The sequence below is a fragment of the Lacerta agilis genome, chromosome 8, assembly GCF_009819535.1.
Source record: "Lacerta agilis isolate rLacAgi1 chromosome 8, rLacAgi1.pri, whole genome shotgun sequence".
Taxonomy (NCBI): Eukaryota; Metazoa; Chordata; class Lepidosauria; order Squamata; family Lacertidae; genus Lacerta; species Lacerta agilis.
Window position 1 is genome coordinate 15,787,170 of NC_046319.1, and position 15,154 is coordinate 15,802,323.

Here is a 15,154-nt window from a genome sequence, read left to right on the forward strand (position 1 = left end):
GGAGATCTGCATTGATTATAGAGTCAGAGAATTGTAGAGATGGAAGAGACCCCAAGAGCCATCTAGACCAGGGGTCCCCAAACTAAGGCCCGGGGGCCGGATGTGGCCCAATTGCCTTCTAAATCCGGCCCACAGACGGTCCGGGAATCAGTGTGTTTTTACATGAGTAGAATGTGTCCTTTTATTTAAAATGCATCTCTGGGTTATTTGTGAGGCCTGCCTGCTGTTTTTACATGAGTAGAATGTGTCCTTTTATTTAAAATGCATCTCTGGATTATTTGTGGGGCATAGGAATTTGTTCATGTTTTTTTCCAAAATATAGTCCGGCCCCCACAAGGTCTGAGGGACAGTGGACTGGCCCCCTGCTGAAAAAGTTTGCTGACCCCTTATCTAGACCATCCCTGTACAATACAGGAATCGCAGCTGAAGAACCCCTGACAGTCTTCCAGCCACTGTTTGAAAACCTCCGGTGAAGGAGAGCCCACCGCCTTCCTAGTCTGTTGCACTGTCCTATCAGAAAGTTCTTCCTAATGCTTAGCTAGAATCTCCTTTCCTGTCATTTGAATCCACTGGTTCATGTCCTTGCTTCTTGGAGCAATGGAAAACAAGTTTGCTCCCTCTTCTATGCGAGAGCACTTCAGATACCGTATTTTTCGCTCCATAGGGCGCACCGGACTATAGGGCACAACTCGTTTTTAGAGGAGGAAACAAGAAAAAAAATATTTTTCTGGTTTTCCTCCTCTAAAAGCCCTGTTTTGTTTTGAGGATCAGCTAAAAGTTTTGCAGCTTTTTTTGCAAAGGGAAAAGCCCTGTTTTTTGAGGATCAGCTAAGAGTTTTGCAGCTTTTTTTGCAAAGGGGAAAAAGCAAAGCTCCTTTTGCAAAGGAGGAAAAGCAATGAGGAAAAGCCCCGTTTTTATGGGGTTCAACTCACATTTCTGCAGCTTCTAAAGGAAAGGGAGCCTTTTCTAGTTTCCAGACAGATAATCTAATTAGCCAGTCACATGTCGCTGGGGAAACAAACAACCTCCCTCTGCAGCACATTCAACAATGGAGGCCTGGGCAAGAGGGCGGGGCTGGAAGGGAGCCGGGACTCTTATCTCTCTCCCGATCTCTTGCTGATCAGCTGCTGAGCGGGGTCCTTTCAACACCCCCTTTTCTCTTTGTAAAATAAAAAGCATGGTCCTCTTTTGGCCCCTGGGCAATTCGGCTCCAGGGACCATGCATTCGCTCCATAAGACGCACAGACATTTCCCCTTACTTTTTAGGAGGGAAAAAGTGCATCTTATGGAGCGAAAAATACGGTATTTGAAGGTGGCTATCCCATCACCTCTCACTTTTCTCTTTTCCAGGCTAAACATACTCAATTCCCTCAACCGCTCCTCATAAAGCTCGGTTTCCGGACCCTCCATCATCTTGGTCACCCTCCTCTGCACACATTCCAATATCCTCCTTAAATTTTGGTGCCCAGAACTGGGCACAGCACTCTAGGTGGGGTTCTGACCAAGGCAGAATAGAGTGCTACTGTTGTTTCCCTTGATCTGGGTACTGCCCTTTTGTTGACACAGTCTAGAATTTTACTTTTAATGGGATTTAATCTCTCTCTCTCTCTCTCTCTCTCTCTCTCCACAGAATAAATGTTTCCGCTACTGGCCGGATAAAAACTGTGCCAAGGAATATGGTCACATCAGCGTGAGGAATGTTGGCGAACGAGAAGCTCAAGGTTACCACATCCGAGAGCTGGAGATTTCACGGATGGACAGGGTGAGAGGTCGCCCCTTTAATAGCCCTCTTGCATGTGCTGGTGTTTGCATTTTCATCTAATCTCTCTGGATCATCTGCCTGTAGATACACTCCCCACCTCCCAGCCTGGAAAGACCCAGGAATGAGTATACGCTGTTGACCCACAAGGGTGTGGGAAAAGTGGAAAACTTTTTAACAACCGGCGCAGAATTCAGAAATCCCTCTGATCTTTAAAAAAGTAAAAATCAAGTTTCTAGCCCTTCAGAAAAATGAAGCTTCAGAAGAGTGCGTCCCAGCAAAGCTGGCTGCAAACTCAATGCAAATTTTTAGCAGTTTGCATTGTGATTCCACTGGCTGTTGTAGATCTTGCAGATCGTTCCTCCCCCAACCATCAAAATAGAGAACCCTGCCGAGCTAAATAATACAAAGTAGGAGAGTAAGGAAAGCTGTTTTCAGTTTTGCATATGGCATACAGGTGACTGAATCTCCCCCACTCAATCCATGTGACTTCTGCTGTCCCCTGCTCTCCCACCTCACAGATGTTCATGAATCAGTGGTGTCAGGCAAGAGAGTGTATATGCGTTTCCATATATACATTGAACCCTTGGAACTGAACCCCTGTAGAAGATGCAATCTTGGTATACAACTTCCTTTGCGCCAGAGTTTTGTACCTGTGCGAACATTTCCCTAGTTTTGTTTCTCTCCCCTCCCTCCAATTCCTTGACAAATCACCCCACTACCCATAACACTTAACGATTCCCCACTGCCACTCTTTCCCTAAACCAGGCAGATCTGTTTTTCTCTTCCCTGACCTGCACTACTCAGAGCTGGATATGCATTTAGCCTTACAAAACTATCTCCTCCTCCTCTCGAATGTTGCAGGAAGAGCGCCCCAGGCAGATCAAGCACTTCCAGTATTTCAGCTGGCCGGATCACGGGGTCCCCAACGAGCCGGGGGGAGTCCTTGGCTTCCTGGATCAAGTCAACAGGGCCCAGAGGAGCGTCCCGGACACTGGGCCCATTGTAGTGCACTGCAGGTGAGTGGCCAGGAGGGGGCGGTGCTTGGCTGAACAGGCTGCGGAGGTTGGCAGTATTGGCCATTTGCCGGAACTCCCCCAATGAATTTTTGTGGATTGCCCAAGTAATAATATCAAAGCACTCTCAGTTTGTATGCTCCAGATTTTCTAGGCTCCCCACTCTTTTAAAGCCATCCTGTGGGAGTGAGTTCCATAGTTCCACGCTGCATGTAGGACTTTCTGTTATCTATCCGGGATCCACACTCCTCCCTTACAGATTATAAACCAACATAGATAATGTGAACATCTTAAGATGTCAAGAACGGGCTGGGGGAGGGAGACATATAATTACAAGGCTTACAATCCTTGCGTCAGGAATCCCATCAGCGCTGTTTTTACCGCTGCCTTGTAATCTCCTAAATGGCATCAATCTCAATGTTAAACCCTCTAGAGAAAAGGGTTTAAATGTTTGGTGATTGATTTCCCCACCCACCCCTACCTTGAATGTTGTCAAAGTTTGCCAATGCAAGCTGCAGTCTACCAACTTCCTGGGGGTCCTAGGCTTCCTGTACCTGTTGTAGCCATTCTCACCTTGGCTGACCTATGGGCTAATGTCTGCGCTGGGCTGCCAGTGACTTTGCCCTCCTCACCTCTCTCTTTCCTCCCCCAGTGCCGGGATAGGACGAACGGGCACCATCATAGTGATAGACATCTTGGTGGACACTATTCACAGGCAAGGTAAACAATAGAACTTTGAGGTTCTCTCCCCCTTTTAATTCTAAGCAGGATCTGGGGGGCATGCAGCATGTTTAATTCCGTCTTGTAAATAGTAGGCACTTGCCTATAACGAGCTGGTATTGCATCCTGGTGACCAATTAGCAGAGAAACTTTCTGCTTTAGGTCACAAACTACTAACTGCTCTGGGCAAACAGGCTTGTAAGCTCTCTTGGTGTTTTCAAGGCTGAAAACTCCGAAGATGCCTGACCAGTGAGCTTTTATGCTATAGACTTGACCCCAGAGCTTGCCACCATTCTTGTTCCTCTGGAGTTTGCCCTCTTCCCTTCATTCTTGCTGGCTGCCTAGGGACAAGGAACTTGAATTTTAACTACATCATTATGGGAAAGTTGAACACTTCCCACCTGGGCACGATTCTCATTTTATAAATAAGTTGGCCTTTTGGAGCCACTCGTAAGAGTGGTCGCCAACAGACTGTCACTGTTTTATGGAAGGGATTCGGTCATCTACTGGAATTTCTTAAGGCTGGACATTGTATTCAAGGGCTCTGTTCAAGAGATGAAAACCCTCTGCTGTATGACCTCCCCAAAAACAAATTGGGATGAATGCTCTGTAAAGACAGGGCATAGTCTTGACCCGTGCTGGATTTACGTATAAGCTAAACAAGCTATGGCTTAGGGCCCCACTCTCTTGGGGCCCCTCAAAAAATGTAAAGGGGAAAAACCTGGATGTACATTTCCAAAATATAAGATAAAAAACAAATAAAATAAAACCTACATACAGCAACAGTGTTTTGTGTTGTGTAGGCTCCTATTTGTTATATGCAAATGGCTTTAGATACCTATTAGGTCCATAAATTACCATATAGCATATATTCAACACACAAAAAACTGTGACAATTTGTTGTTGACAAAGGACAGCTGGACATATAAAGGGCCCCATTACCTTCAGTAGCTTAGGGCTTCATCAAACCTAAATCCGGCCCTGGTCTTGTCTACTGGTATTAAGCATTGTGCAAGGAAATCTGAGTGAATATTCAATTAATATATCATCTGGGGTTCCTGTGTGTCCACCATAATCTCCTTTTCGGCTCATATGCGTATCCCTTCCCTAAAACATTCGTTTCCACCAAATAATTTTGGGAAATGTTTTCTTACACCTTCTTTAAGAGGAAGCCCCAATTCTAAATCTGCCGCAGGGGAAAGTGCTTTCTTTCCACATCACACTTTTAAAACACATCGCTTCCCCCTCCCCCCAAAGGATCCTGGGAATTGTAGTGTACAGAGCTACAATTCCCAGCACTCTTGATGGATGACAGTTCCCAGGACCCTTTGGGGGAGAAGCCGCATGCTTTAAGTGTGCAGTGCAGATGTGACCTAAGGCTGCCCCACTTTTCGTGCCCATAAATAGGCTTGGACTGTGACATCGATATCCCCAAGACCATCCAGATGGTACGGAGGCAGCGCTCTGGCATGGTGCAAACAGAAGCGCAGTACAAGTTCGTCTACATGGCTGTCCAGCAGTACATTACCACAGAACAAAAGGAGCTGGAAGAGGAACAGGTAGGGGGCGTCCCATTTGCCCACCAAAAGAGGAGTGGTTTTGACCTGAAGAGTGCTTAGGGAAGGGACCGGGGACTGGGTCGCACGAGGCCAGTTTTGGATGCAAAGGAATGGTGGGAGGAACCAGCTAGGGAACTCCCAAAGGAAGAAGGCTCAGAGACTGGGGAGTGGTGGTGGGATGACTATGGGTGGTCAGAGAAAGAAGTCTGGGAGGAGGAGGTGTCAGAAGCTGGAGAGGTAAAGGGCTCAGTGAGCTGGGAGAGTCTGTGGCAGAGAGAAGCCCAGAATCGGAGGCAGAAGCTGAAGCTGGAAAGTGGGGGAAGGGATGCCAAGAGGCAGAGATGAGTCCAGCTGTTGAAGAGTCGTGTGTGTCTCCCCCTCCTGCTGCGACCAGCTCCCCTCCTCCCTGGTCTCCCAGAACCAGAAGAGGGCTGAAATGGGTGAAGGAGAAGTTGGCTTCTTGCAGATGCAGTCTTGGATTGCTTAGGAAAAACCCTGGAGAAGAGGAGGGACTTAGACTGCTGTGGGAGGTGGGGACTTTCAGTCCTGGCAACTGATCCATGGGGCAAGACCTGTGCTCATTAGGCCTGACACTCCGGCAAATCTGTGCACATCATGCTCTTGCCAATAAAGAGTTAATTCCAACTTGCATGGGGTGATTTACTGCTGGCTCGCTCCCGTCACCAATTGCTTTCCAAGCTGGGGAACCAGACTCCCATCTCCCATCAGCCCCCAGCCAGCATGGCCAATGGCCAGGGATGGTGAGAGCAACATATGGAGGGCTATAGGCTCCTCATCCCTAAACTAGGCTGTCACTTGCCTATATTTCCCTGAGCTACCTCCATTGCAGTTCAGCTTTTTTTTTTTTTTTAAATGCAGGAATAAGGAATCTGTGGCTCTCCAGAAGTTGCTGGGCTCCAGCCTCCACCAGCGGCAGTTGTATCCAGTGCTGGTCCTACTCAGAGTAGACCCATGGAAGTTGGTGGACATGGCTAACTTGGGCACAATGATTTCCACGAGTCTGCTCCTGAGTAAAACTGGGTGGGATGCTGCCCAATTAACCCAAGTTAGTCTTGCCCATGAATTTCAGTGGGTCTACTCTGAGCAAGAGTAGGTCACATTTTAGAAATGGCCTCAAAGGTTGGAGGAGCTGTGGAACCAATCAAGTATGTCCGGTTGTCACGTTTCAGAGAAATACGAGGAAGGAGAGAGAGTACTTGAATATCCGATACCCGCCGATGGAGCAGCCCAGAATGAAAGCTCGTCCCCCGTCACCAAGAGTCCAGACAGGGTAAGGTGGAGCTGTGGGGAAGAGGGCCTTATTTCAAGGCAAAGCGGGGGGGGGGGGGGGAGAGTGAGAGAGAGCGAGAGAGAGAGAGAGAGAGAGTTAGGGAGACAGCGTGGACTTGCAGCCTTGGGCCAACCTGAATTCAGAGCAATTTTTTGGCTGCAGAGAACATTCTTTTCGGAGTTGGGGATGCCAGAGGAAATTGTGAGAGGGCAGAAATACAAATTGTTGTGAGCAGCATAGCATCCAATTGGCATGTTGGGAGGGTGGGAACCCCGCAGTATCACTACAACAATCCTGTGAGGTAGGTTAGGCTGAGAGGCAGTGACTGGCCCAAGGCCACACACACACACACCTGGTGGTGGCCAAGAGGGGGATTTCAACCCTGGTGCTCCAGCACTCTACCCATTACACCACACTGCCTCCCAAGATGAGAATGCTTTCATAGATAGGGGGTGGCCATGTGGTTACAGCTAGATAATAGATGTGAAATGCTTTGAACACTCGAAAGCCCCCATGTAATCTCACTTGTATACAAGTTGTACAGGTGACAAAAAAGTATTTCAAATTCAAATATTAGCCGGCTTAGTTTTTGCAAGACTTCTGCTCTTGCCGCCCCCCCTCTTCTCCATACCCTGCTTCCAGAAGTTTTTCTTTTTGGGGGGGAGGGGGGGTTGGAGGATGGGAGTTTGCTCTTGGTTGATGTGTTCCAGCCCCCTTTCTCCTGTTTTGCGCAAGACGAGGGTTGAACTAGATTCCCCACTAGGCCCCTTCCATCTCTACAATTCTGTGTTTCTGTGTTTCTATAGTCTCGACGAAGAATCTGCCTCCGTATACGAGAACCTCAGCGTTAAAGCCACAAAGGTCTCAGGTTTAAGCAGCTCAGGGAGATAGCAGCTTCGGAGAGGGACATGTACTTGGTGGCTATAAAACAGGTCTGTGGTTTGTTTGTTTAACTTTAACACTGTTTTAAGGGACCAGTGGGATCTGCAACAAAATGTTGCAGCGTGGAATGTTCCTGTTCCTGTATGCCGTAGAGAAAGAGAAATTCACACACACCCTCCTCATCACCTGATATTCACTGCCCCATTCACAGGAGACAAATTTTAGGCAGGGGGCATTTTGAAAGGTTTTCTTTTCGTTTTCAGTGTTGTGTTTTTTTTGGGGGGGGGGAACGTTGTTTTGTTTTTTAACTCCCTGAAAAGGTTTGAAGGTTATTACTGGTAGTACCATAGTCTAGTTTCCCTTTCTTTTATTAAAAAAAAGGAGATCCAGTTTGAATGGAACTGCTTCTGGGCGTTTTGCTATCCATCTCTTCCCCTCTCCCTGCCCAAATGCCCCAGTCATTGTATATTTGAGGGCAGAGAAGGAAATGGTATCCACCGCAGCCCACAGATCAGGGATGGGGGGACCTCAGGCCATGGGATCATAGGTGCCCCTTCCAGACTCGCTTGCATAGCCCTCAGAATTCCCCCTGGGCAACACCCCCTCTTAGCAGACCACGCCCCCTTCCACCCAGGCCACACCCTCCCCACAGGCCACGCCCCCTTCCACCCAGGCCACACCCTCCCCACAGGCCACACCCCCTTTCCAGCCCCGTTTCACATCTTCTTTGTCAGGCTGAAAGTGTCCTTGCAACTCTGATGATGGCTCTTGTTTGCCTGCATGGAGGATAGATAGGGGTTTGTGTGTGTGGAGATTAGCCTACCCCACAAAGATAGACTTCTACGTTCATTGCTCCGCTCACCATTGGAATGTGACCCTCGCACGTTTTCCCCGGAGGGGATGTGGCCCTTGTACTGAAAAGCATTCACTTCCCCTGCCAGAAAGAGAGAGAGAGAGAGGTGTCATCTCAATGTGGGCCAGGGGTGCAGGTGATTGTGGGGCCTTATGGAATATGTCCATAAATATAAATATTGATTATTGCCTCATAAGAAATGGTTTTAAATAGAGGGTGAATTGAACGGGCGGAGGGGACGGGGGTTGGAGGAGAGGCAGAAAGAAGAGCTAATTTGTCCGTGGCTGGGGGGGCGCAACCTGGACGGTTTTGCCAGAGGCACAAGATCACCTAGCTATGGCTCTGGTGGCATGACCTTAAAACAAATCAATGCGCGTGACCAAAACAGAGACACTTGCTGTTTTGTCTCTGCTAATACTGTGGTGTTTCAACAAATTGCTGGGAGGCAGAGCAAACCTCCATTAGTTCCGCTGTGTGACAGGCCGGCTCCCGTCAGGCTTCCTCTCCCCCCCCCCACTGTCATCTAGGGGGCAGCCACTCCACCCAGCTGCTTCAGTGGGAGAGATAGCAAGCAGAAGGCTAGTTTCATCACCACTGCTGGATGCCCAGCTCCGTCAAGCACCTTGCCATCATTTGGTCATTATAGGAACAAGAGTTTAGAAACTGGTGTTTTGAGTTTTGATTTTCCTCTTCCCTCCCTGTCCCTTTCTCCTCGTGTGTTGTGGTTTTTGGGGGTTTTTTTAATCGCAAGCTTGCAGGTAGTTTTGGTTCGATCGTAGGCAAACTGCTCTGGGAGTGTTTTTTGGTTGAGCAGTGGGGTACAAATTTTCAGAGCAAATAAGTAAAGCGAATACCTCTTTCCCCCCTCCCTTTTTTCTGCCCTTGTACTTTAGGGATTGCCGAGAGTCGCATCTGCACGTCCTCCACAACCTTTCATCGCCACCTATTGCTCGTTTCGCCACTCGAACCTTGGATTCAGCACAGAAAACCAAAGATTGACCCAGCATGCCCCCTGTCAAGGGAGGAGCTGTCTATGCTTTAGGAACAAATCTTGGCCTAACTTATTCAGGAGAGAGACAAACTTTCCCCCCGTTTATCTGCAAGTGCCTCTGGATGTCTGTAATAGAGCCTACAAATCTCCTTTTAACTTGTTTTTTTATAGATATATAGATATATATATAAGCACAGTAAGTTCATGAGTGTCCTTTTTGTGGGGGGTGGGGAGGGGAGGGGAAAGTTGTTAAAACGTCACAGGAATAGGAGGCAAAAGCACATTGTTGTGCATGGAAAGTGGTGCGGGTTTCACCTCAATGGGGATGCGTTTACTGAGCTGCAGAGTAGAGAATTGTAGTAGTAGTAGTAGTAGTAGTAGTTATTATTATTATTATTATTATTATTATTATTATTATTGATAACCCAGACACTCTGGGTGGCTCCCAACAGAATATTGAAAACACGATAAAAGATCAAATGTTAAAAACTTCGCTAAACAGGGCTGCCTTCAGGTGTCTTCTAAAAGTCAGATAGTTGTTTATTTCCTTGACATCTGACGGGAGGGCATTCCACAGGGCGGGCGCCACTACTGAGAAGGCCCTCTGCCTGGTTCCCTGTAACCTCACTTCTCACAGTGAGGGAACTGCCAGAAGGCCCTCGGAGCTGGACCTCAGTGTCCGGGCTGAATGATGGGGGTGGAAACGTTCTTTCAGGTATACCGGGCCGAGGCCGCAGTATGTTGCAGTGACTCTTGTTTGTGAATTTTGCTCATTTTACCCATGCCTCCCAATTGTGGCTCCCTAGTAGGTTATGATTGACTAGCTAACAAAACGATCCATGCTGATCATGGCTTGCTAGGGAGCTACGGGCATCCTTCCACACACCTTGTTCAGAAACAGCGAGATGTTGAAGCTTCCTTATTGTCCTATTCTGCCAGGAGAGGAGCAGAGTAGGAGTGGATCGGGCGTCACACTTCAGTATGATGCTTGCTTCAGAGAAACCACATTATGGCAGAATCAGAATTGTAAAGTTGGAAGGGATCCCGTGGGTCATCTAGACCAACCCCCCTGCCATGCAGGGTTCACAGCTAAAGAATCCCTGGCAGACAGCCGCCCCCAACCTCTGTCTAAAAACCTCCAATGAGGGAGGAGTCCATCACCTTCAGAGCAGCTCTGGCTTACTGTTATGCCTGAACATGGCTGTGCTACTTTACAGTAATGCCACACCTTTAGTCGCTGCCTGGTTTACCCTTATATGGAGGGAAATGCCAAATCGGGCCACCATTTTGAGAATATTAGGGATGCTTCTCTATGTTAACGAGAGGTTGTTTTTTTTAAGGGTACCTTTTCATACACACCGGGGATGGCTAATATCTGTGGCATTCCAGATTTTGCTGGACTCTTAAATCACATCAGCCCTCTGACCACTGACCCCATCTTGGGCTGGCAGAAGCTCGGGCCCTGACCTCTTTTATTTGCTCTTCAGGATATGGCAACCCTACCTTAGTGGAAGTTGTCTTTTTAAAAGAGTAGTCTCAAGGTGAAAAACTTCCAAATTAAACCTTGAATGCTGGCCAAAGAAACGAAGGGCCATGCCGAAAGCTGTAAACAAACACTTAATGGGTGCAAATGTCATGGCATTTGCAAGACACCATGTTTCCCTGCCTTCGGAAAAGGTTAGGGGGGGGGAAGTCTCTGCCACTTGCTTCAGTGCTGCGATGTCTTGATTTTTGTGCTTAAAAAAGAGTTGGGAAGAAATGCCCGCTGCTAGCTTAAAGGGTTATGATTTGTTTGCCGATGTCTCAATACAGAGCAGGCTTAAGAACCCACTGGGTGGCGATGGTTGGGAGGGATTGCCTAATCAAACAGTGGGTTTTTAAAAGTTCTTTCTTCTAGAAAATATTTACGAAAGTTAGTCGCTTGCTGAGGAACCTTCTACGTGTGGCAAAGGATTTGCAGTGTGTGTGTGTGTGTGTGTGTGTGTGTGTGTGTGTGTTGTACTGTGTATTCATGTTGCATTCTCCTAGGCTAGTCATACCAGTGATAAACCAGGAAGTAACCTCATTGACACCCATCTAGTAAGATGAGCCCTGTTGGATCGGGCCAACGCGTGGCCATCTAGTCTAGCCTCCTGTTCTCACAGCAGCCAACCATATGCCCCCAATGGGAAGACCACAAGTGCGGGTAGCCCCTCGTAACCTAATCCTCTTTAAAAGCCATTCTCTGCTTGTTTCCTCTCTGTTTCAATTGCGCACTGCTACCCACCCTTCGAAAAAGAAACCTGCAAAACGCTGACACCTATTTAAGTCAATTTAAAGAAACTGCCATATTTGTAGAATACCACACACCATCTATATAAAATTGAAATGTTTAATAACACATATAAAATTAAATACGTTCTCTTCCCACTCCAAGATATAACTGCGCATAGGCTTCGTTCAAGCTGTTGGTGAAGGGAGTCAGTCTCTGGGGGAAAGTCCTTTTTTCATTGTCCTTTCACATGTAATGGCCCAGGGGACAACACTGCACATTTTTGAACAGTTGGCCTCCTATTCCTACTGGTATAATAGGCATGTGGGGAGGCATCATTCCAGGTAAGTCACAAACTGGGTTAACACAGCAAAACCCACAGAGTGTATGGAACAGCAATGTCTTAATTTAAAAGTTTCCAGAGGTTCCTAAAAAGAGCAGCATATGAGCATGTCGAGAGAGCAGAAAGCACCGCTGTCCGAACTCAGAGCCCAGGCCGTTGGACCATCTAGAGTCTAGAGTTGTCCGCTGTGACAGTCTCAGGCCAGTCTCAGGTTTTGTTCAACTTGGAGGTACCGGTGGTTGAATCCAGGGGGCCTCCTGCATGCAAAATATGTACTCTGACCACTGAGACACAGTCCCTCCCTCTCTTGGGCTCACCCTAGGAGGTCAAGAATGTTCATCGTTGGCGCTGGAGTGGTGGTCGGAGGCGGCGGCACATAGTGTGGCCTGCTCAGCGTGTAAGTCCTGGTGAAGCAGCGGAGGTTGCCCGTCTTCAGGGCACACTGAACCGGCCACAGGATGATGCAGAAGAGGATGATGATCAAGGCCGAGAGCAGCATGATGCGCTTCCAGTCATCGCACATGTCGCAGCGGGCGAGCCTGCTCATGAAGCTCTCAGGGGGCACCACAGGGATTTCGGGTTTGCTGGGGGCGACGTCTATGCTGATGCAGGGCTCGGCGCTCTCCGGGTCGGACGACTGCCTGCAGCAGAGCCGGGTGCCCTCCATCCAGATCATTTTCTCCCGCTGTAGCTCGGGAGGCAGGGTGGCCAAGAGCTCTGTGCTCGTCTGGAGGCCCGGAGGCCCTTCGAGAGGGATCTCGGTGATCTGGCGGCAGAAGGGGCAGGGGAGCTGGTCCTCAACTCGGTGAGGGGGGAGAGTGGCGGTCAGGCGGGCCAGGCACTCCAGGCAGAAGGTGTGTTGGCACTGGAGGACCTTGGGCGTCTTGAAGAGGTTGTCATAGGTGTTGAAGCAGATGGAGCACTCGATGGGGGAACCCGGCTGCGGCGAGGTGGGGGAGCCCAGCCGGACCTTCCCGGAGGTGGGAGAGCACACCGGCGAGCACACGCGGGGACGGCCTTCCGAGGAGGCGGGAGAAGTGATCACGATGGGGCTGAGGGGGACGGGGAACTCGTGCGGAGCAGCCGGGACGGGGCTGATGGGGCTCGTGGGAGGAGAGTTGGGCACTTCCGTGTGCCACACGTGGGAGAAGCAGGACATGACGGAATCTGCAGAGAGAGAGAGAATCTGTATTAAGGGAGGCCAAGACAAGGAAGAACCAAAATGGGATGGGTAGCTACGTGGGCTTGCATTCCCTCTTGGGCGGGGGGAGCACATGCAAATTTTAGCTCTATGTACAGTAGGCTAGTTTTATGACAAGTATTACTAGCTTTAAGGAAATCTGTTTTTCCTGAAAGTAATTAGACTAATTGGCAGAAGAGAGCATCTATCAAAAGCTACAGACTGAGGGAGCTGCATGTATATACTTCTGAATACCAGTTGCTGGGGATGTGTGTTCACACGCATACATACACTGCCTGTGGGCAGAAGCAACCAGCTGACCCCTACTGGAATCAGAATACTGGGGCAAGATGGAGCTTTTGGCTGATCCAGCAAGGCTATTGCATTTTACTTACTTACTTACTTACTTACTTACTTACTTACTTACTTATTTTTAGTTAGACACCTCAGACCACTGTTAATGCCACCACCTCCCATCACTTCCAGTTCCTCCACCCTTAAGCAGGGGATAGACAAAGCAGGGGAGGCTGGCCTAATAGGAGGGCACTACTACGACCAACCTCAGCCAGTCCCCTGCCTGCCTGCCTGCCGCCTTCTAGCCGGACAGAGGGTGACTCCGCCTGACCCTGGCTCCATCCACTTCTGGCCTCCTCACCTTCTGCCCTGCCAGTTCCACCAGCCACCAGCCACCAGGGGCAGAGCCACCAATAGAAAAGTGTAAAAACATACCCCAGCCGGTGCTTCTCCTAAGCTGAGAAGAGAGAAGTGTTGCCGTCTCCATGAAATCCACAAGGGATCTCTCTAAGGTTGGCTATCTAGCCTGCTTGGTGGAGGAGGAGGAGGAGGAAGTGGCGACGGGCAGCTTGCACAAGAGCCTAAGACAGACAGACAAGTCCATTCAGAGCTAAGTACTAGCACTGGAGAGCTAAACACAGGTCTTAACTATTTAGGTGGGCAGGAAGGCACATGGTGGGTCTTGAACCCATAGTTTGCAAGCCACAACAGATCCCTGTTGTGCTTACAGCGCCACTAGTGGGTGGAGGCTGGTACTGCAGTGGCCAGCTCAGCAGGGATCGTAGGCTAGAAGAAGCCAATAGGGTTTGGTGGCCTGGCATTTTCTGTCTTTCAAATAACAGCTGGCCCTAGTTGTGGACTTGCCCATCTCTGTGCTGCCTGGAACTTCTGGGAGTTGTAGTTCAATGCCGCTCGCCTGGGCAGCACTTTGGGGAAGGTTGCTCTAAGTTCTCATCTCGTTCTGAGGGACAGGATGGGTTTTGTGCTCTTAGCCCCAGATCTGGCAAGCCCGTCCCCGTCCTCTAGTTTACGGCCAAATTAAACCTTATTTAATAGGCTGGGAGTTTGCGTAGGCAAGATCATGACTGTGTCTTAACGTAACCAGCTTCTGTCACATATACACACGCTTTTCCGTTTCCAACAAAATGTTAAAAGGGTTTCATCCGACAACAGTCCGTTTCCTAGAAGCCTGTTGTAATAAAGCTGTAGTGTTAGGCACTTCCAAAAAGGAAGCCAGATGAGACTATGGTCCTTTCCTGGGGAAAGACCATGGCTGGGTAGCTTTGCATGCCTAAATTCAATCCCAGGTAGAGGCTGGGAATATCCCCCGCCTGAAACCCTGGAAAGCTGCTGCCAGTCAGTGTAGGCATCAATGAGCTAGATGGGCCAAAGGTCTGGTTTGGTAGGGCTTCCTCCTAGTTATTTAAATTTCACTTCCTAGAAGGCCAGAAATGAACGTGGGAATTAATGACAATCAAATTCTTGCAACAATTCTAACTCAAACTTAGGCTGCATATGTTGCTGAACTACAACTCCCACCACCCAAGCCTGCTGGTGCTGATGAGAGTTGTAGTTCAGCAATATCCTTACTAATATTTAATTTCTTTGTTTTTCTTTTGCACCCTGAAGATCTACCTGGCTATGTTTTTATGCTGTCTTTCCTCCATGGAGCTGAGGCTGAGCAATATAGTTCTGTTTCCCCCTTCCCCACCTCCCCCCCCCTCCCACAGCAACCCTGCAAAGCATGGAAGGCTGGGAGATTATGTTTGGCCAAAGGTCACCTGGCAGCCTCACTGGAACCCAGGTCTCCTCGCTTGTACCTCTTGCCTGCTACCACACTCGGCTGGCCCTGTGCAAATGCAGGAAACTTGGTGCCACAGCAACTAATCCTCTTTAGACATCTGGAAGAATTAGGCTGTGTTTTAAAAACACCCAGCGAGGTGTCTAATGGGACAGGCTCTCCGAGATCAGGTGAGATGCTCAGAGCCCTGAAGCCAGGAACACTAATTTCCATC

At 48.9% G+C, this 15,154-nt stretch overlaps 2 protein-coding genes across 3 annotated transcripts in view; one reads left to right on the plus strand and one right to left on the minus strand.

Annotated features, from left to right (window-relative positions):
• LOC117050603 (tyrosine-protein phosphatase non-receptor type 11-like) overlaps positions 1–9,272 on the plus strand; it is a 53,864-nt gene extending 44,592 nt beyond the window's left edge. For both annotated transcript variants that reach the window (XM_033156291.1, XM_033156292.1), the window contains exons 10-16: positions 1,631–1,762; positions 2,624–2,778; positions 3,428–3,495; positions 4,903–5,054; positions 6,245–6,345; positions 7,152–7,277; positions 8,974–9,272. In XM_033156291.1, the coding sequence (XP_033012182.1) occupies positions 1,631–1,762; positions 2,624–2,778; positions 3,428–3,495; positions 4,903–5,054; positions 6,245–6,345; positions 7,152–7,236 (693 nt within the window). In that variant the 3' untranslated portion in view covers positions 7,237–7,277; positions 8,974–9,272. The remainder of the gene's footprint in view (positions 1–1,630; positions 1,763–2,623; positions 2,779–3,427; positions 3,496–4,902; positions 5,055–6,244; positions 6,346–7,151; positions 7,278–8,973) is intronic.
• A 2,609-nt stretch (positions 9,273–11,881) lies between these two features.
• On the minus strand, positions 11,882–13,740 carry RNF223 (ring finger protein 223). The gene is made up of 2 exons (XM_033158937.1): positions 13,575–13,740; positions 11,882–12,832 (listed from the first exon to the last, which is right to left on the minus strand). The coding sequence occupies exons 1-2, from the start codon at positions 13,624–13,626 to the stop codon at positions 11,979–11,981; spliced, it is 906 nt and encodes a 301-aa protein (XP_033014828.1). The 5' UTR covers positions 13,627–13,740; the 3' UTR covers positions 11,882–11,978.
• Positions 13,741–15,154: the final 1,414 nt, after the last annotated feature.

Coding starts and splice junctions, on each gene's coding strand:
- RNF223 (XM_033158937.1), bottom strand. CDS start 13,626: ATGGAGACGGCAACACTTCTCTCTTCTCAGCTTAGGAGAAGCACCGGC. Junction 12,833..13,574: donor TAGGAGAAGCACCGGCTGGG/GTATGTTTTTAC, acceptor CTCTCTCTGCAG/ATTCCGTCATGTCCTGCTTC.